Raw genomic sequence first — 20,472 nt, 5'->3', positions numbered from 1 at the left:
TACACACCAGGCTGGCCGACCGTTTTCTGTAGGACGCCCCGGTGCACGTCTGCGTGTTGGTGTTGGCAAAAATTAGGTGGAAATATTAGATTTTACTATACAGAAGACATTATTTAAAGCTCATCTGACCTTTTATTTATCATGCTGTATGTTTTCAAATTAGGAAATGTAATGTTACATAATGCAAATATGGGATGTTTGGAGCACACTGTAATTTGCAGTCTTGTCGTTTTAAGAGGTTTACCTTGATGCACTTCTAAAAGCTTCTGTTAGGCAAGGAAATTAAGAGCTTGGACATTGTAATCCCTAGTTTATTATTATTTAGAAAGTTAATGCTTCTCTTCCGTAAATGGTCATGCATCACAAGGATATCACACCATAATTGGGCTATGTGAAAAAGAAAAACTTACATTGCCCAAACCTTTTTTTCTTTAATATTAAAATTGCTCTTTTCTTCCTCTTTAGCTTGTGTCAGTAATTAGGCTTAATTCTGCCTTCAGCCATGGCTCTAAGTTGACCTCCTTGTTGTGGAGCCGCAGATCATAGAATTCCACAGACCGTCGTAGCGTCCTCGTCGGGGACATGGCCCTCGGTCGCCTCGCCTGTTACCTCTGCGTGTGCTGGTCATCTGTAAGGGTCAGGAAATCCTTCTTATATGTTTGCTTTGTCATTATTAAATTAGATTCCACCTTGAAAATGTTTTCCAAAGAATCCAAGATGCTACAAAGAAGTATATCATTTTCAAATATGGTGAGTTCATTTTAATTTTACATCAGTGTTATGGTGGCATTTCATGTAGCAGTTTGTTTTATATACACGCATATATGACAGTTTGTTTCTTCCCAAACAATCCGGTTTATTTCTGTTCAGAATGCCTTAGATAGATTCCTTCTAAATTAAATTAGAAATTTTTTCAGGTTGCCTCTTTCTCACGTTATTGTGGTTTTATTTTGTAACCAAAAAAGTAGAATTCTCCTTAGTAAATCTTGCCTTTTTTGGAACTGTCAGACTAAATGTCTATGTGCTGCTTACATAACTTAATGCATTTCTGAGTTGATAGGATACCTAATACTAGAAAATCAGTTCTTCTGAAAAAATACATTTTGTTGTTAATGTAAAGCATCTGAAAGATTTTGGAATTCCCTAAAGACTTTTGGAAGCTTTCCTTCCCCACCTGAGTCCGTAACCCAGAGCCAGTGTTTGGATTCTTGAGGACAGCCCCCACCTGCACCCCTCACGACTCACTCTGATGTAAGTAGGGGTCCCTCAGCCCAGGGCAGTGAGGACCGTCAGGCTAGGTCCTCATGCACTCGACACCCTTTGACTTTCCTACATTTGGGAAGAAACTAGGCATCTGGAATTAGCCAGATGAAAAGAAACTTCACGAATATGAGGAAGGCCAACATAAACGGAATTTGAGCATTAATTTTGGGGGGAACTTGTAAGACAGTTTTACCCCATTAAGGATTCACTAATTTTTGTAAATTACTAACGTCGGATCATTTGTATTTCAGGCTTTATCATCGTGTTTACTTTTACCAGGAGATGCCACCGTCGTAAGCTCTTCGTGGGATAACAACGTGTATGTATCTGTGCGGGCCCCTTCGCGGTTCCACACGCAGTGCAGCTCCTTGTGTGCGCGTGAAGCAGGAGAGGGCGGATCTCCCGTTGTTTTCAAAAGGGACAGATGATTTCGGCTGGATTTGGATGTGATCATCTGAATCTACTAATTTCTCCAGTCGGACTCTATTTTTCTCTAAGTTTTTAAATTGAGGTGAAAACACAGATGAGCCAGACCTGGAAATTTCTAGTTTTAAATTCACATTTTGAGTATTTGGTAACAAGTAATTTGTAATTCCAGTGGGCCTTAATAAGTATAGAATTAAATGATCTAAAGTTTCTTGAAAATGTATTTCAGAGTCTTAACATTAAGCTGGAATGCTGTCTTAATAGTTCTCATTATCTTTTATGTTAGCTATTTTTATTCCATTGCATTTGGAAGACGCCAGGACACATTAATGGGACACGATGATGCCGTTAGTAAGATCTGTTGGCATGACAACAGGCTGTATTCTGCGTCGTGGGACTCTACTGTAAAGGTTTATATACAATTTCTAAATTAAAATGTTTGGATAATACAAATATTATAAGCCATTCAGCTCCCTGCTGTTGGTGTGTTCGGTCACTTTTTCACAAAGTGTGAGTGACATAAAAGGATGTGGAAGGTTATTGCCTCTGTTTGTTTAGTGTGTACACGTCTTAATATAAGAGGACGTCTTCCTGAGTTTGTCCTGTGTGTCCCACTGGGGGTTGGGTGGTGCATTAGACAGCGGACTTGGAGGGAAACGCACAGCAGCCCCTCTCACCTCACGCAGCTGCAGAACTAGCAGTTGATCAGTAAATATCAAGTTAAAGTGGAGAATCACTGAAAGGCAAGACACTGTATTTAAAGTCAGACACAGAAACACACATTCCTTCACCGTTATTGACGTAGGACCATACTTGGCCTTTTCTTCGGAATGCTACACAACTTTATTGCATAAACCACAGCAGTATTCATCATCTCTGGTTTCCAATTTGCATTTATATAAACAGAAAGCAAGAACCTAAAACCATTAGAATTCCTTCAAGAGGTTTTCATCATTTCTGTGCCCCCGCCCCTGAGGGGGGCATTCTTGTAGGTTAAGTTTTCTTGCCTATGCGTGATTTCAGTAAATTTTTTTGGTGCCTTGCCTTTTTGAGTCTTCTCAAAACCTTAATAGACACAACACTTCCGCACTCTGATTTCTTTAGTTCACACAATACTTAAGTCACAGCAGCAAGTGCCAAGAGATGGAAGCAGACACGGGTACAGCGGACTCTCGGGAAGCACGTGGTGGCGGGAATAAAAGCTCAGGCATGTGGCAGAGGGACCGGGCCTCACGACACTTCATTTTGTTGGCAGCTGGGGAGTTGGTCAGTCAGGAGAGTTTTTCCTGCACGTGTTAGAAATGCTTTTATAGTAAGTGTTTGCAACTACCTTCTGCAATGTGTCCCGTCCTAGGTGTGGTCCGGGGTTCCTGCAGAGATGCCAGGCTCCAGGAGACACCAGTTTGACCTGCTGGCCGAGCTGGAGCACGACGTCAGCGTGAGTACCGGCAACAGAGCTGCACGGGAGCCCAGCTGAACCGTCCAGGGTGGTGGATGTTCTTGGCTTCACCTGTGTGTTCATGATCTTTTGCTTTGCTTATTTTGCTCATCGGAGGAGAGCACAGGCAAACTCAGCTCTTTTCTTGGAGCTGACTCTTTGGGCTTCCTCCCAGTCTTCTTTTTTCCTCCAGTTTGCTGTTTCTTTGAGAATTAGCTACCGTCCAGCTAGACTTCCAAAAGACCAGTGTCTGAGCACGACGTTGAACACCTGGGCATCCTCACACTATCTGGGCAACTAGAGATGTTTTCTGACACCAAGGGTGGAAAGGGGGCCTCTGTCTAGGGTGAGGACACTGTCCTATCTGCATGGTGTGTGCAGCGGGCGCAGGACAAGGCTGGCACCGCGTCCTCTTCCCTTGCTCCATCTCCACGAGGTCACGGCTGCATCTCTTGCCCTGGCCTGCGGTACTGCCTTTCCTCTGCGGGTGTGAACTGGTGCCTCATCCGCATGGTCAGCAGACTGACTGGGGTTGAGACCTATTATCTACTACGTAGTTCAAGAAGGGCACGCGAGCATAACCCTGAGAGATGCCCACCTCCCCCAGATGGTCGTGGAGCCGCTGCGCTTCGGGCAGTCTGGCACCCTGCTACCGCTTATTACTCACGGAGTTATCATTCTGAGACTGTCAATTTTAGGCTCTTTTTAAAACAGTGTTACATTTACCCCAGCAATACTTCATTGTATTCGCTGGCATATGAAGAATTTCACTTTTAAATGAAGTATCACTCAGTAGGTGGTGTTGAAAGAATGGGCCGGGGAAACACAGCTGAACGACCATGATTCTAAATGGAGCACCGTCTGTTTTCTTCTCTAGGTCGATACAATCAGTTTAAGCGCTGCAAGCACACTGCTGGTTTCAGGCACCAAAGAAGGCACAGTGACTATCTGGGACCTCACTGCAGCTACCGTATTGCACCAGATTCCATGTCACTCAGGGACTGTATGTGACACTGCTTTCAGCCCAGGTACTATTAGCCTTTTCAATACGGATAACACCAGGGGAACTGGAATTATTATTTTGAAATATATAATAAGCATATAAAAAGAAAACCACTGTTTGCTGATAAAAGAGGTTTTGCCTATGGGTGGTAAGGCTGCTTCGTGGTAAAATACGGTATATGTGGTATTTGTATCTATTAGAAAAGCAGTATCAGGTACTGTTCTTAATTCCTCACCTCACTGGAGAAATTAATTTATAAGGTGTAAATGAATTCACACCAAAGGGTCATCAGCCCAGTGTCTTAAAAACAGAAGCATCTCAGGGAGAGGCTAGTCATCATTGGTTCAATACAACAAGTAGCTGTAGCTCAAGCGAACATTTGGCCCCTGGATTCAGAAGTAAAATCTCAGATAATCTAAACCACACTTCTGCAGCTGTAACCCGTATCCACGTTCTGTATTGTGTTACAGACAGTCGCCACGTCCTCAGCGCAGGAGAAGACGGCTGTTTGAATGTCGTCGATGTGCAGACGGGAATGCTCATCTCTTCTCTGACTTCGGACGAGCCCCAGAGGTGCACTTTCTCGAGTTAACTCGTGGTGAAGTCATTTATGGACAGGCTCACGATCACGGCGCAGGGCCTGCTTTGGCCCTTCCTTCATGACCAACGATGAAAGGATGATTTCTGAATCCTTCTTGCAGGTGCTTTCTCTGGGACGGAAATTCTGTTTTATCCGGGAGTCAGTCCGGTGAGCTGCTTGTCTGGGACCTCCTTGGGGGGAAGATCAGGGAGAGAATCCAGGGCCACACAGGTAAGCTGTCTGCCGCTGACCTGCCTCCACCAAACCTGCTTTTCCCACCAGCGGACGTGCCCTTCTCAAGCAGAAAACTCCCCGTGTGTGCTCTGTGCCGGGGACGTTCCCCTCCAGATCCTGGCTGGCCAGGCCATCTGCATCTCTTGGGTTGAGAGACATTCGACTCCAGAATGGAAGTTTTTAACTTCCACATGGAGAATTAAAAGCCAAGTAAAAGCTGTATGTGCTTTTAATACATGCACACGGTAGACAGAAACAATACAAAAGTAATGGAAACAGTACGAAAGTAATGAATTACAGTGGACACGAAGCCTTCCTCCCCCAGACCCCCCTCCCGCCTCCTCCTGGGAGGGCTCTGCAGCTGGGTTTCTGGAGGTGTCTCATGTCACTGAAGGGTGCGCTGCTGCATGCGTCCTCGTGCCCGTTGGTTTCTCAATCTGCTCACATTTGCACGTCTTCCTCTCCTCCTCTCGAGCACTTGGAGGATTATGGTTAATTCTTGTAATGGCTATGGTTCTAAGTATCTACTGACTGCCCACCTTCACTCTCTTCCCTCTGTCACTGTTGTGTGTGGTTATTTCTTCGTAACATTATACATTAAAGTGACTTGTCTGTGCCTTTCTTCCCCAGCTCACGAGCTTTAAATAACACTTTGACTCCTGATAGAAATGGAAGTAAACTGGCAAACTCACACCAATTCCCTGCTTCCTCATCTGCTGCCTGACTTTTGTCACAGGTGTATATGATATTTGTATTCTGTTCTGCAATTTCCAGTTGCTTTAGCTTTACCTTCAAATAGTTTCTTATTCTCCCTAGTTCCCTGTACTGAGTAGTTATTCTGAGTTCCTGCAAAGATTGTGTTACAGGACGAGACCACGTGGTACCTCCTGGTCCGCTCACCCCCTAAGCACACATCTCTTCCCGCAGGTGCTGTGACGTGTATGTGGATGAACGAACAGTGCAGCCGTGTCATCACGGGAGGGGAAGACAGACAGATTATGTTCTGGAAATTGCAGTGTTAAGTGCCTTTTCCTCGAATATTATTGCACTCTGTGTAATGCATTTTTAAACCAAACTTTTAAATGAACTGCTGAATGTGCAATTATAGTAATTAGAAGTCTTACCACATGAGAAATTTGTGGTTTTAAACTTTCTAAATCATGGTGACTTCACTGAAAGCTATTAGTTGTCATCCTCTAAGGCAGATGAAGATGTGGCAGTACTTGGGGAGAAGAACGTTAACATTTGTAAGGCAGGTGGTCATCCCAGGATGACGATGGTCAGAAGACAAGTTTGGGTGGCAAAGAGCGCAGCTAAGAGATACTAAACCAGCTGGGGAAACTTCCCAAAAGCACCGAACAATTTAAGGACTTTCCAAGAAAATGTGAGTATTCTCTGCTGCCGAGTCACTCTATTATGTCTTCCTCATCGACACAACTGCTGCCCACTGGGTTTTGGGATGTGTGTCTCCATGGAGTGGTTGCTTTCTATAACCGACTGGCCCCAGATTCTAAGAACCTGGGCAAGGATTAGCAGTTCTTGTAACAGTTTACTGTGTATGGGAACGGTTCATTTTGTTATAGCTATTAAATGCTCATCTTTTCTAAGACATTAAAAATATTTTTCTGTAATGAAAGCAGTTTCCATTTTCTCATTTAAATGATTTATTAACAAAGTACTGGGTCCTTCGAGTACTGATCCTTCTAGAAAACCATACCGAGCATCGTGACCATCATCCTGTGCTTCTGGAACTGTCTTCAGACCGAAGTCCAGAGAACGAGGGAGAGTCAAAACTGAGAAACGTGCCTTGCGTGGCTTTTCTGAATTTCACAGGAGGTAAGTAAGCTGTGAAGCAGCAGCACTGACAACCTCTGAACCACAGAAAGGATGCGATGTAAGATCTTCTACACTGTTGAAAAACCCTGGTGTATCGTGAATGTTAATGTGACTCGGCCTGGGTGCCTCCGGGGAATCAATAGGCTTGGTGAGGTCTTGCGGCTCAGCCTTAGTGTCTGGGCTTCCCAGCTGGAAGCGCTTCTCCCGACACTCAGGCCCCCGGGTGTCGGCTGCTCTGGGAGATGACTCTCTCCCACAGGCCTCATGTTTCCAATGATGCAATAACAGACAGACTAAAATCTAACTTTATTTATACATTTTTAATTAAAATAGAATAGGCATAAACCAAAGAGAAGGAAAAACAAATCAGGATGATGTGTCACTGTCATTCTGTTTGCAGGGAGGGGTCAGGAAATGGAACAAATTAACAGGATAGCATTCTAAGACGTCCCAAAGCAGCTAGGTTACATGTAAGTGCCAAAACCAGGTATTATCCCACTTAATCTACACATGAAAAAGAAGTCAAAGTTTATCCTATTTAGTACAAGAATTTTTACATTAAATATATAATGATTCATTTCTCAGAAAGTGATACCAGTAACTTTTAGAGGAAGAGTTTCCATTACACAAGGACTAGAAAATCTCAAATGCAACTAAGCAGCTGTATGTACCGTTACACTGCTCTGGCTAGTGTCCGTTTCAATTTAACAGAGAACTGCATTTGGGGTTTTAGAAAGGCAGCAATAGTTTGGCTTCTATTCTAGATGCTTAACATTGTTAAGGCGACAGTCCAAGCATATGAAGTAAAGGTAGTTAAAACGTAATGATGGTCAATACAGTCAGTCCCTTGCAGCCTACGTACACTGTATAATAATGCTTACACGGAATGAAACCAGTGTTACTGAATCGGTGTTTTATACAAACAGAACTGAAAGAAAAAAGTAATCATTCTGAATGTACTATGGTAACAGTAAAAATGCACATATACCATAGAACTAAAGTGATATGAACAGCACTACCTGATACCCAGGACTGAAGGTGACCGGCTCCAACAAAGCAGAGCCTCTGTCAGTCAATCCTAATGACACGGGTGTAAAAGCATCTGGTTTCCAGTGAAGACACTAGTCTATGAAAGTAAGTCTTTCAACTGTAGAATCAGGATAAGGCTACAACTATCTTGAAGTCTGAACAAGATATCAGATCGAACAGTAAGATTCCCAGCCCTACTGTAAGACAGGAAGGTCCTCATGCAACATATGCTTGCTGGCTCCTAGAAAGCTTCATGTGCATAATACAAAGGTAAGTTGCTGGAGACGTAAACGGGAGAACTTCAGTGAAGTTTCCACTGTGCCGTGACTTCTAAACCTCAGGAATGGTGTGATCCATCAAGCTCTTCATAATGCTTGGTGCCATCCTACAAGAGAGTCGCTTTTATTAAATACTGAGGTTTGGGTTCCCAGAAAACTCCAATCCAAACTCGGCACCGTCAGCATCAAGTGGGAATGCGGGGGAAGGTTTTTTTTTTTTAATGAGTTCAGATCTGAGGGTCTCAGGTAATCTAGTTGTTTGTTTGCAAAATACCCAGTGTGAAAAGCTATCTGCATCCTGGCTAGTAAAGTTAGATAAGATACAGAAAAGTCCCTGTATCTTTGTATATTAAAGCTGGATGGTTAAAAAGAAAGACAGAAAACGACAATGCCACTATTGTTGGCGGGAAGTGGGCGGGAGCTATTACTGATTTAAGAAAAGCGAGCTCTTGCAGGGTCAGTCCTGACAACTCTCCCCGCCAAGACCCCAAGAGCGGCTAGCTGCATTCTACCCAGACGCTGAAACCAACTTCATTACAGGTGGTATGTTTTTAGTATTTTAAATTCTATTTCCACATGCAAGGTAGATTCTGAAAGAAGAATTCTACGCTGGCTTAGCCAAGCCAGGGTGTAAAAGCTGCTGGGCAGACAGCCCTGGCCGCCCCCTCTGTTCTCCCTCCTCAGCTGTCCAGTCCCCGTTCCTGAGGATGGACAGCACACCCCACACGCTCTGCCGCCTCCTGAGATGCTCCCGGGAATCAAGACTGTTCCCCCAGGGCTGCCCTGGTGGTGCAGTGGTTAAGAATCCGCCTGCCAGTGCAGGGACACGGGTTTGAGCCCTGGTCCGGGAAGATCCCACATGCAACTAAGGCCATGTGCCACAACTACTGAGCCCGTGAGCCACAACTACTGAAGCCCATGCTCCGCGACAAGAGAAGCCACCGCAATGAGAAGCCCACGCACCACGATGAAGCATAGCCCCCGCTCGCCGCAACTAGAGAAAGCCCGCGTGCAGCAACAAAGACCCAACGTAGCCAAAAAAAAAAAAAAAGACTGTTCCTCCAACACCCCACATGCAAGAATTCTTCGTGAACCGCAAGTAGGTGTCTACTGAGCGGAGGAGCTGCAGGCAGACCACAACTACGATTTCACAGAAAACTGAGATGAGAGCCTGCCCACCTCTGCTGTGTCCCTTCTTCTACTAGGAAACATCCAAATTTAGGAAGGGGATTTTATCCCGTACTTGGGAATTTGTGAGGGTCATCCTTACAACCAACTCCTCTGATTTAAATAATTCACTTCAAATTTCTAGATAATGCCAATGTCATGTTAGGTAAGGTAAAAAACCCAAAGGTTTGAGAATTACAAGAAGCATAGTGCTTCTATGAAGTCACATGAACATAGCATCAGGTTGAAGAATTTGTCTACTTACCGTTTAATAATATGTTCAAATATAAAAGCAGGCATGATTGTAATAGTAACTACATTCCCAGCTGTTGACAGTATGTCTGCAATCTGACAGTCCTGTTGAAAACACACAATGAAAATTAATTCTACTGAGGCTTTATTAAATACATATAAAACTAAGTTATTCTTGATAAAAAAAAATATATCCTTTCAGGTTTTGCTAATTAATGTCTCTAAAATCCTGACCCTTGGTATTTATAGTTTTTCTAGTTTCTTCACCAAGTTTTAATTCAACAGAATCACAATTTCATCAGTGGTAACAAAACTGTTAAGTAAACTGAGTTGAAAATATTAGCCAACAAATCATTCTTTTCATTACTTACGATTAAATCATTGTCCCCATACACAATATTACCACAGCCCCTCGGCTAACTGTGTATTCTTAACCCAGGTTTAATGAAACGAGCAGGTCTTAATGAAAACCTTTAGACCTCAAAATAGTTCTATTTAGGAATATGTGGAGGGAATAAACCATAAGAATGAAGTACTAATCTGAACGTAAGCTATCACTCATTTCCTACAACTCCTGGATTGAAAAAAGCAATCATTCATCCAGAGTGTCCTCAAAATCTTCAATGCTCAGGTCTCCACAGTTCTAGTCGAGGGACTTCAGAGATCTAGCCTAGCCTCCCCGCTACAGAAGCCACAATTCCAGGTGGGAGCCCCAGCCTGAGAGCACGGCCAGCACAGAGCACAGCCAGAGCCCAGGACCCCACTGCATTTCTACATTTTGGTCAATAACAGCACCAGTGAAATAGACAAATGAAAAAGATGCTGTTTGCTAAAATAAAACTGCAGCAGAGTGAGTCCGAAGTTCTGCTCCTGACCTTCAGTCCAATGACATTCTGTCCGTTGACCTCACAGATGCTGTGTTCCGTGAGAAGACCGTTTCTAGCTGCAGAACTGTCTTTCACTATGGATGTGATTTTCCCATTTTTAAAGACAAAGCCAACATGTCCAGTACTGTCCTTATGCATGGTAATTGTCCGTTCAAAGGGCCTGTAAACATAATGGCTTCAATTAAAACTTTAATTCCAAAGTAAGCATTTTCATGGATTTCCATTCTGACATACTGGATACTTGGTTACAATAAACTCACTGTTTCCGATAAGAGCTACTTAGTATGTATGGCACGGATTTTGTACATCTTAGTGCAAAAGATGACTTTTTAAGAAATGCTCTCCATCATGGTTTGCCTAACTTACCGTTTCCTTCTCATAAGCATCAAAGACTCAACGGTTCATGCAGTTTATCAATATGCTCCTTCCTTGAAATTACAGCCCTCACTGTAATTTAACATGAAGATAGGTTTGAGCAAAAATCTTAAAAATCAATTTTTATCTTTTTTAACTTCTTAGTATTTCCTGGAGCTTAATTTTTCTTAGGAAATACTTATTTTATTTAGAACCTTTAAAATATTTCTCACATCTTGATTTTGAAAACTTTATACAAGATATTTTTGCTCTGATTTAGAGGAACCACAGAAGCAGTGAGACGGAAGCTCCCCAGCCCCCTAGAAGAAAAGGAGCTTCAGAAAGGCGGCCGTCGGCTTGCGTGCGCCGCCCGCCAGCTGCACCTGCCCACTCTGCGACTCTGCTGCCACGTGACTGCACAGGTTTCATGACAAAATACGAACTGCATGTTATAAACTTCACAACAGTCTTGTCTTCGTGTTAGTCCAAGTTACTTTTTGAAATTTTCCTTAGATGTAAAACAAAAGTGGCATTCGTCTACAACACGTTTACTCAACACCTACCATGTGTGAGAAATGGAAACACACAGGTAGATAAAACAAGTTTAACTAAGACGAATAAAAACCCCAAAGCTAACAATGGGATACAGGTCTGCCCTCAACACCCATGTGGCCAGGAAGGAGGCCCGCAGTACATGTGCTGAATGTTTCCATTATCAATAAACAAGCTAAAGAGAGCGTTCCATCCTCCCACCTGACAACTACAGCCTCACCCACCCAGAAGGCCAGGCTGGGTTTTCTGAAGCTGCAGGCCCCGCGGAGCGCTGCAGGGCCCGCGCCACGCGTCGACCCTGAGCAGGAGACCGGAAAGCAAGGCTGAGACGCCTGCTGCTTAGTTTCCTTTCCAGCCTTCTCTATTTTCCAGAGAAACAGATTACGAAAGGAAAGTAACTTCTTAGAGGACCAATTTCTATAAGCTCTGAAATAAGGTGTATGCTAAACCAGAATGCCATTTTTAAAAAGTCAAACTATGTAAGAAAAATCTGCACCGCACAACTGCAAGAGTATAAGGCTAATCAGTAACACTTGATCATTTTCTCCAACAAAATATTACATTCACAGAATCTTAAAAGCACAAGAAAAGGAAAACTCGTCTTGAGTTTCCCCGTGAACTGTTTGGTCAGCTCACCTGTCACGAATGGTCATAGTAATCTTCTCTCCAAAAGCCTGTTTGAGCACCTTGTGTGCTCGGTCGGAGCTCCAGCCGGCACAGTTCTCCCCGTTGATCTGGAGCACCTGGTCCCCGAATCGCAGGCCGACCAACGAGGATGGAGAATTTGCCTGGACCAGCTGAACAAATACACCCTAGAGAACAAGAAAATCACCGTCATTCACCGCCGTCACATGCTCAAAAATGCTGGAAAATCGGGAACCAACTGGTTAGGAATCCACCCTCTTAAAACAAACCAAAAGTTACATAAGAACGTGTCACCATCCCCAAGAAAGAAATCGAAAATTTCATCACGGCCGTACCCTAAGAAATAGGCAAGAAAGTGAGCTCTCAGTGGTAAGTTCTACCTCAAATCATGACCCCCGACCAACCTCCATCACCCCCCCTCCATCTTGGAATAAAAAGACTAAGGAAAAGAAAGTCAGATTATTACTATAATAAATGTAAGCATCTATGAGTTTGATAGAATACCAAACAGGTATTAGCACCTGATCATTATTTAGGGGGAAAGGGAGTAAAGTGTTAGAAGTTGTGTGATTTCTCTTACAGTTTAAAAAATGATAGTCTAAGGTCAGAACTCTACCTTTTGAGCTGAACTCCTTTACCCACTTGCTAAATTATGCATAATCACTACGATTAGATTTAACAGCCTAAAAAGGTGGGCACATTCAATACCATTCCAGTTCTTAAAAGAATCTACTATGAAGTAAATACAGAAAACTCAAGTACAATTAACTGAGAACTAAACCCACAGGGATATTTTTACTTATGTAAACTCTCAATCTCAGATGTTGAGCACAACATAAATAAGTAAGCATAAAGGAAAAGGAAGCATGGTAAAATATCAATACGAAAGCATTTATAAGGCTAGATCCTTTCTCCCATCTTAAGCTGGGTCAGACATGATGTCGCATGTCTTAGACTTCAGGGCAGTGCCTGAAAACTAGGCGGCACCCAGCAAAGTGGCTGGACCAGCGAGCTTCAGCCACGTGGACAAGCCCACTGCAAGGGTAAGTGCTGTGGGGGCCAGGCTGTGACGAGTGTGGGCTCCTTCCTTAGGACAGAGGAAGGGGCAGCACTGTACTCGATTCACCACACAGGAAGGGAGAGCAGAGAAGTCCGAGCTTCCCAGAGCAGCACGCTCATGTGTCTTGCACAAGCCACGAGTGTGCAAAGACAGACACAATGCCCTCAGCCACCTTCCACCATGGGCCACACCATCCTTTTCTATGTGCAAAGGTGGTCACACTGAGCTAACAAGACCGAAGACTGAAAAGGAATCCAATAAATAATGCATAAACCCACAAATCGGGGTAAAGACTCAGCACACATCCTCAACATTCCTAAATGCTTCCTCGGAGTAACCGGGTTTAATTTCTTCAATCTGGTAAGGTGAGAGGCAAAAGTAGCTCTAGAGTACTTTTGAAAGTCACTGTTGCCTAGAAAATGCCTCATTAAACCCAAACTGAAGGATGGAAATAACAAACCTGTAAAACCACATTACAACAAGTTATATGATCTTCATTTAGTTTAAAAACACACATCATAAGACCACTGATTCTCACTGGTCAGTCTTCCCTTAACTTCCACATGTGTTGCCCTATTTCAATGCCAGAATTCTACTTGGATAAACTATGTTATGTTTACACACAGACTAGTAAACTTTATCTAAGAAAAGGACTCAAAAAAGAAAAAAAAATTCCATTCAAGGTACTGGCTGGAAGTCCCAACTCCACCTCTTCAGAGCAGGGCGGCATCTCCAAGTGCAAAGTCAGGTTTAAAATATTCTCGATCACAGAGCACCATTAAAATTAAAGCATCTACATTTTAAATTATTCTAACGTTGATCACTTAATAGCTATTTAGACAAATTCAAATAAATAGTAAAAAATACTTACATTATCTATGGATTTAAGCCTGAGCCCAATTTTTCCATCTTGATCCTTACACAAAATGACTTCGCGAATCCCTTGCTTAATTTCTGCTCTGCGGATTCCAGTATCATTACCAGTTACAGGAGCCACCATATAGTTCATACTGGAAGCTCTTGCTACCAACTGCTGGCAGAAACATACACAACCTGTCAATATTTAGAAACAGTCTCCCTGAAGAAATCTAAAATGATAATTTACTTGAATATATTCAGTGGTGGTTTCCCAAAATATAATCTGAAAATTATTTCCTTCAGATAAAATTTGATTTTTTGCAAAAATGACTTTTTTTTTTTAAACTAATTCTTCAGGTAACTTATTCCCACATATATGTCTCCAAGAGACTCTGTCTGCTGCCTCATGCATTCACTGGCATTTATTTCACGTGTACTTTGGCTTGTCTTCAACTCAAACATATTATCCTTGAACGTTATAAAGGCCATATCATACTTTTGAAATTCACTCAGCATTTTCCAGAGGGTTCTTTTATATGGCCTGATCTTCAACAATCTACTTATGCTTTCAGAGTTTCTATAAAAGGGGAAAACTTACAGCTCCACTGGGAGGATTAAAAGTGCATGTTATACAAGTGCTGACACACACAAGACAGTCAAATGGTATTTCTCGTCCCCAGTGATAAACATCTATGGATTAACCAACTGTACAGACACACCAAACTGCCCTAGAATAGCTATACTAGGGACTCTGTCAGGTACCACTGTTTCAAGTTCCTCATTTTTTTCAAGTTTTCTTGACCAAAATCGGTTTATTGTTTTAAGTGGACCCTTTCCTCTACCAGAGACAGTGAGGGAAGAGCTTATTTATTCCCAAGGCTTCTTAACTGGAATCTGTCATAAAAAGCTCTGATCTACCTAATAATTGAGATGCTCAGAGCAGCAACGACAGGGAAAGAGGAACCTCAGTTACACACATACCACAGACTGCAAATTCTTTCGTTCAGAATTCACGGTAATTACGATCCCATATTCTAAAGTTGATGGTCTATCGGAGTAACACACACACAGAGCTATACTACAAATTAGAACACAATACCAGAAAACATAACTTTTGAAGAATTACAAAAAGTCAATGATTACAGCTATAAGAGCACAGGAAAATTAGGTAACAGGATAGAAAAAGAAAAACTTAAGCAAATGAATTATTTAGTTTAGCTGGAATATAGGACAAAAAAAGGAGCAGCTTTACTTTTGGAAAAGAAATCTTCATTCTTTCCAGCAAGTTTTGTTAAGCACTTGCTTAGTGTTCTTACTAAGACCGCATGATCAACACCACGTGACCTCTGCCCCCTCCTGCCAAGGGCAGCTACAATAACCTTCCAGATAGTCTCCCTGCTTCCATCTTGCCCTCTATTCATTCGCCACACAGCAAGCACAGAAACCTTTTTTAAATAAATCAGATTATGTCACTCCCACAATCCCTTACCACGGTCTACGAGGCTGCAGACACCTGGCCCTGACTACCTCTCCAATGCCATCTGCTACCATGTTCTGCCTTGTCTGCCCATCACCTAGGCCTCGTCTCTCAGGTCTGCCAAGTTCACGTCTACCTGAAGGCCTTCGAGTTCTCTGTCTGTACTGACATATGTGGCTAGCAAAGCCTAAAACACTTACCATGGTTCCCTTAATAGAAAATATTTGCTGAACCTCAATCTTAGGAAGAACTGCATCTTTTAAGGGGAAACTATAAGGAAGCGTGTGGATATACTGAATGGTCAGAGGAGCGGGCAGCACCAGGTATAAGCTACTGTCAGCTCCACACCCACCCGAGCTGGTGAGGCTGGGGCCTGACCGCGCAAATGATACTCCTCCGTCAGGGGTTTCTGGTTAGCACCCAGCACACGTGCAAGAGGGCAAGTGTCTCGTCCCTCCTGCCTGCCCCTGCTCCTGGCAGCACTGCCTGGGTCTAGCCGCCCTTAACGCTGCTGACAGCAGTTGATTCCACTCTCCAGGTTTTACTGACACTCCCAGGACCAGCCTCCCTGGTACAACCCCTCAGAGGCACCAGTACCCACAGCCAGGGTCCCCCCCTCCGAGGTCCGAGGCCCAGGTCACGGGGCTCTTCCACCATGCTCGTCAGCTCTGATAAGTCCAACCTCCACCCTGTGTAGCCCCAGGCCTAGGAGAAGCAGCTACTTTCTGCAATTACATCTGTGTTCCACTTTTGCTTTTTTAAATTCTTCAACCTGTCTGATTTCTTAAGTTATCTCTGTTGAAAAATCTAGTGTGGTTTCTATTGTCTCAACTGTCCTGACTGATGTAAGTAAGTTTTTAATAAATATTTGGTGAATAAATAAAAGCCAGGTTCTGTGTTAAGCACTGGGGTCACGGCAACAACACAGACATGGACCCCATCTTCACGAAGTTAAGCATTTACCTATAATTATGCAAGTGCTATAAAGTACTATGGTCTTATCGCAATAATCTTACCAAAAGACTGAGATACACTGTATTTAAGCTGAGAATTTGGTGTCTAATTACAAGGAGCTTTAGACTTAATGTTAGAAGATTATGAGCAAAAAGAAGGTATGACAGACCTATACTTCAGAATGATGAGTCTAGCAGCAGCCTAGTACTGTTTGATATAAGAAGTTACTAGAGGAAAAGTCAGAGACTACTATAATAATCTAGGTTACAAGTATAGAAACCCTGAATAGGGTTATACCAGGACTGGAATGGATTACATGAATAGAAGAAACACAGTAGAAACAGAATCACTAGGTCTTTAACTGACCAAATGCAGAAGATGAAGGAGAATGGACCAGTCAGAGGCATCTGAGTCTTTAAACTCCTAATAAATTAGAAAAGCGGTCACAGCACATAAGTAGACTACATAAAAAGTGATACCCAGAAGGCAATCTAAAATTCCTGAGAAGACGTCAATGCTGAAGTTATAAATCTGTGAGTTAGCCACAAAGACGAGTTAGCTTATATCTATGTGTAAAGTATGATTTTATATAATTCAAAATCACACTATACATACCCCCTGACTTGGTGCTCCAGGGACCATGGCCATATTTGCATGTATTTCTTCTTCATTTAAACTCAGGCCCATGTACTGAGAGAGCTCCGGATACAGTTTAGGATAGAGATCTAATACAAACGAATAAATGAATAAAGAAAAAACATTGGTAGACTATTCAAAAACTGTTATTATGGACTTTTACTTGTGTTAAAAAATTACATTTAACTTATAAAATCTAAGATGGATTTAAATTAGCAATTTGGAAAATCACACTCTCTCTGTAATGACAATTAGAAATGGAAAGTACAGAAAAAGTTAAAGATGAAAGTAAAATAAGACATTTGAACTGAAACCTCAGATTTCACAATACTCAAGAGTAGAAATAATTTTTCCAAATTGCCTTGCCTTTCCTTTTTCTTAAACCTATTTGATTAGGAATTTTGTAAACATACCACTGATTCTCCACTTAAGAACAACTGACCAAAATGTACACTGTCCAGTCAGCTACTTTTTAAATTCATTCAGTAAACACAGCTATGAAATGATTCTTCTGAACTACAAAAAAACAAACTGAAAGCTTGTAAATTTATTTAGTGTCATATCATTTTAAGAATGTTAACCACATACCAATGAAATCTTGGAAACAGTACATTTAAATACTAACAGTATTTAACTGAGTAGTAAAGTCAGGTACTATTTCCAAAAGCTCTTTTTGACATGCTTTGTGACTTAAAATGAATTTTCTAAAAGAAACAATGTTATACGATGACAGGCCATAAAAACCCATTTAACACTCCTTTTGTATCTTAAGTCATGTTATTTAAGGGTTCTGTCCTGAATCACTATAAACTTAGAAGGAAAAGGGACCAGGAAGAAGGATATGGAACCCGGGGAGAGATTCCAGGATTTGGGAAGTTCCCTCAAAAGGAGGTGGTTGGAAATTTCAACTCTACCAACCCCCGAGCCCTGCAAAGACAGGACAGTTCAGCCAGCGAGTTCCATTTAACTTAATTTTCATTAAGTCATAAAACACACCTTCATATTCACAGTTCAGTTTCTTGATTAAAGGGTTATTTTTTGAAATGAACATTTTTTTTCTTCTTACTATTAGAGCTTTAACCACCATTTAATGCTGTATATGTTAAAAAAAAAAAAAAAAAATCTTGGATTCCCTATTTCAGCAAAAGAAGGCTTAACAAGTATCTCTGTTCAAGGAGAATGAACCCAAAGTATAAACCTACTTCCATCTTGAGAGATGGGAGCAGAAGCTTCAGATAGAATTGCTGGGTTGGCAGGGTTTGCAGAAAAGGCAGTTTGAGCCTGAAAAAGAAAAGAAGAAAATTCTAACAACAATGCTATACAGATACTTAAACTTCTTATATAATTTGTAAGTTAAATCCAGTAATTCCAAAAAGAAACTAAAACACTTTAGTTTTATTCAAGAAATTTTAATTTCAAACACTTTCAGCAATATATTTTTCAAAGAAAATCCACAAATCAAAAGTGTATTTCATATTATAAATATTTAACACTATCATATAAAACTTGACTTAGCACCATTCTACATATAATATAATCAATATTTCAGTGCTACTGCAAATTAATATTTTCTAAATGCATTATAAAATGAAGGTTACACATGTTACATTTTCATTATTCTTTTGCTAATTAGTCTAAGTATCTTATTTACATATGAAAAAAGCTTAACCGTATTTATATAAAACGTCATATATCAGAAAAACACCTAAAATTTAAATATTTATTAAGTTACTTATATTTATTTTGCCATTTTAGCATATCCCACTAAAACAATCTTTATCTACATTTTAGCAAGTATGAGAGGGGATTATGTTATACTAAATACATAAATATAACAAAGTATGCAAAACACATACTGTATTTATCACTGACATAAAAATGACGGCAAAGTAATGTAATTTATAACTGTCAAACTTGCGGAAACTTTGACAGTGCGTACACTTATCAGTACGACTCATGCGCAAGCACGCCAGGAACTCCTCCCAGGGCTGCCTTTGCAGCCTGTGTCGTTTTAAGTATTCCACTGAAGGAACTCCTTTTTCCTTTACAGATACATGTGACTTTCTAAAATAGACACATGTCATTGGTTGGCAGTAAGCTGTAAGATCCATCTCTAATATCATTTTTTACTTAGTCAGAGATATGTCGATTAAGTAATGAAGTTTATACCTACATATCAACCTAGCCCTGAAATCAATGCTAAGAGTAGTCCCAAAGATGCTTGGAGAGATGGAAGCTTAATTAAATAAGGAAAGTCTACAAAACCACTGAAGGTACTTCACTCTCTGGATTGTAAATGTTCTGATATGCCTGTTATTGAGTCATTCTTTAATATTTATTGTTTCATAATTTGTCACAATCTAAACTGAAATAAAATACAGCATGAAAGTTTTTACAATTTTAAATATATCCACAGACTCAAAGTATGCTGAATTATGAAAATTCTTTCACCAACTATCAGCTAAAAGGAGCTAGTGGCCAGTGGATTGCTTCTTGGCTAATCTCTAAGAAAAAAAATACTGTTCAGCACTAAAAAGAAATGAGCTTGCCGTGAAAAGACATGGAGGAATCTTAAATGCACATACATCACTAAGCAAAAGACACCACTCTGAAAAGGCTCCATACTGTATGATTCCAACTACAGGACATTCTGGAAAAGGAGGGGGGAATGGACAGAGCACAGAGGACTAAGGGCAGTGAAAATATTCTACATGACACTACAATAGTGGCCATATGTCACCACACATCTGTCCAAACCAACAGAGTGAACAACCTCAAGAGTGAACGTCAAGTGAAACTCTGGACTTGGGGTGGCAATACTGTGTCAGGGCAGGTTAATCAACTGTAACAAATACACCGTTGTGGTGAGGATGCTGGCAGTGGGGAAGGCGGGCACTGTATGCGCTGTGTAGGTGGAGTCGGGGGGAGGTGCATAGGGAGGGGTCACTGGCATGGAAACTACCTTCCATTCAATTTTGCTGTGAACCTAAAACTGCTCTGAAAAAATAGAATTTACTAATTTTAAAAAGTTGATCCTTGTTTACACTGATCTATTATTTTCTATTCTTTCACTGCTATTGTTCTCATCCAAGGAATACTGAAGTAAGAACATATATAAAAAGCTCTCTGCAAGCAAAGTTATATATTTACTTACTATATATTCTGTAGTAAAAACAAAAGAAAGATGGTACAATAAGGGCTTAAGGACTATAAGCCATTAAATGTAGCACATCATTTCACACATTCTTGAAATCTCAAACGATTTTTAAAAAAAAGGGTGGGGGGGGGATGGTGTCTGGAGGCAGGGGGTGTCCCACGGAGCGCACAGTCACGCCAGGGCATGTTGTTTCTGCCGTTACAGAAAGCATGTGGGGCCACCACGCTCGTGGAGCCACCCGTGTCAATCTCTGCTCGCTGTGACAGGAAACGGATGAAATCACGGTTTCTGACCAGCTTGTTCTGCACAGGTGTGGCAACCACAGGCTCCCGTTAAAGACTCAGAGCAGACAGGGAGGTTCAGGGACGCTGAACACAATGACACTG

The 20,472-nt window shown here is 41.6% G+C and overlaps 2 protein-coding genes across 8 annotated transcripts in view; one reads left to right on the top strand and one right to left on the bottom strand.

The window, feature by feature from the left end:
* Positions 1 to 7,708, top strand: part of NSMAF (neutral sphingomyelinase activation associated factor) — a 64,532-nt gene extending 56,824 nt beyond the window's left edge. For all 6 annotated transcript variants that reach the window (XM_082433003.1, XM_082433002.1, XM_082433001.1 and 3 more), the window contains 8 exons: positions 683 to 750; positions 1,515 to 1,582; positions 1,976 to 2,099; positions 3,044 to 3,127; positions 4,005 to 4,155; positions 4,601 to 4,703; positions 4,832 to 4,941; positions 5,872 to 7,708. In XM_082433003.1, coding sequence (XP_082289129.1) covers positions 683 to 750; positions 1,515 to 1,582; positions 1,976 to 2,099; positions 3,044 to 3,127; positions 4,005 to 4,155; positions 4,601 to 4,703; positions 4,832 to 4,941; positions 5,872 to 5,966 — 803 coding nt within the window. In that variant the 3' untranslated portion in view covers positions 5,967 to 7,708. The remainder of the gene's footprint in view (positions 1 to 682; positions 751 to 1,514; positions 1,583 to 1,975; positions 2,100 to 3,043; positions 3,128 to 4,004; positions 4,156 to 4,600; positions 4,704 to 4,831; positions 4,942 to 5,871) is intronic.
* SDCBP (syndecan binding protein) overlaps positions 7,068 to 20,472 on the bottom strand; it is a 32,292-nt gene continuing 18,887 nt past the window's right edge. The window contains exons 3-9 of one of the 2 annotated variants that reach the window (XM_082433053.1): positions 18,132 to 18,210; positions 16,909 to 17,018; positions 13,876 to 14,037; positions 11,936 to 12,111; positions 10,382 to 10,553; positions 9,520 to 9,611; positions 7,068 to 8,194 (exon numbers count right to left, since the gene is read on the bottom strand). In XM_082433053.1, the coding sequence (XP_082289179.1) occupies positions 8,140 to 8,194; positions 9,520 to 9,611; positions 10,382 to 10,553; positions 11,936 to 12,111; positions 13,876 to 14,037; positions 16,909 to 17,018; positions 18,132 to 18,210 (846 nt within the window). In that variant the 3' untranslated portion in view covers positions 7,068 to 8,139. The remainder of the gene's footprint in view (positions 8,195 to 9,519; positions 9,612 to 10,381; positions 10,554 to 11,935; positions 12,112 to 13,875; positions 14,038 to 16,908; positions 17,019 to 18,131; positions 18,211 to 20,472) is intronic. The other variant, XM_082433054.1, reaches the window with a different exon arrangement.

This window comes from Balaenoptera physalus (genome assembly GCF_965194825.1).
Source record: "Balaenoptera physalus genome assembly, chromosome: 17".
NCBI lineage: Eukaryota > Metazoa > Chordata > Mammalia > Artiodactyla > Balaenopteridae > Balaenoptera > Balaenoptera physalus.
The sequence above is the reverse complement of the archived record's forward strand: the minus strand, read 5'-3'. Positions and strand labels throughout refer to the sequence as shown.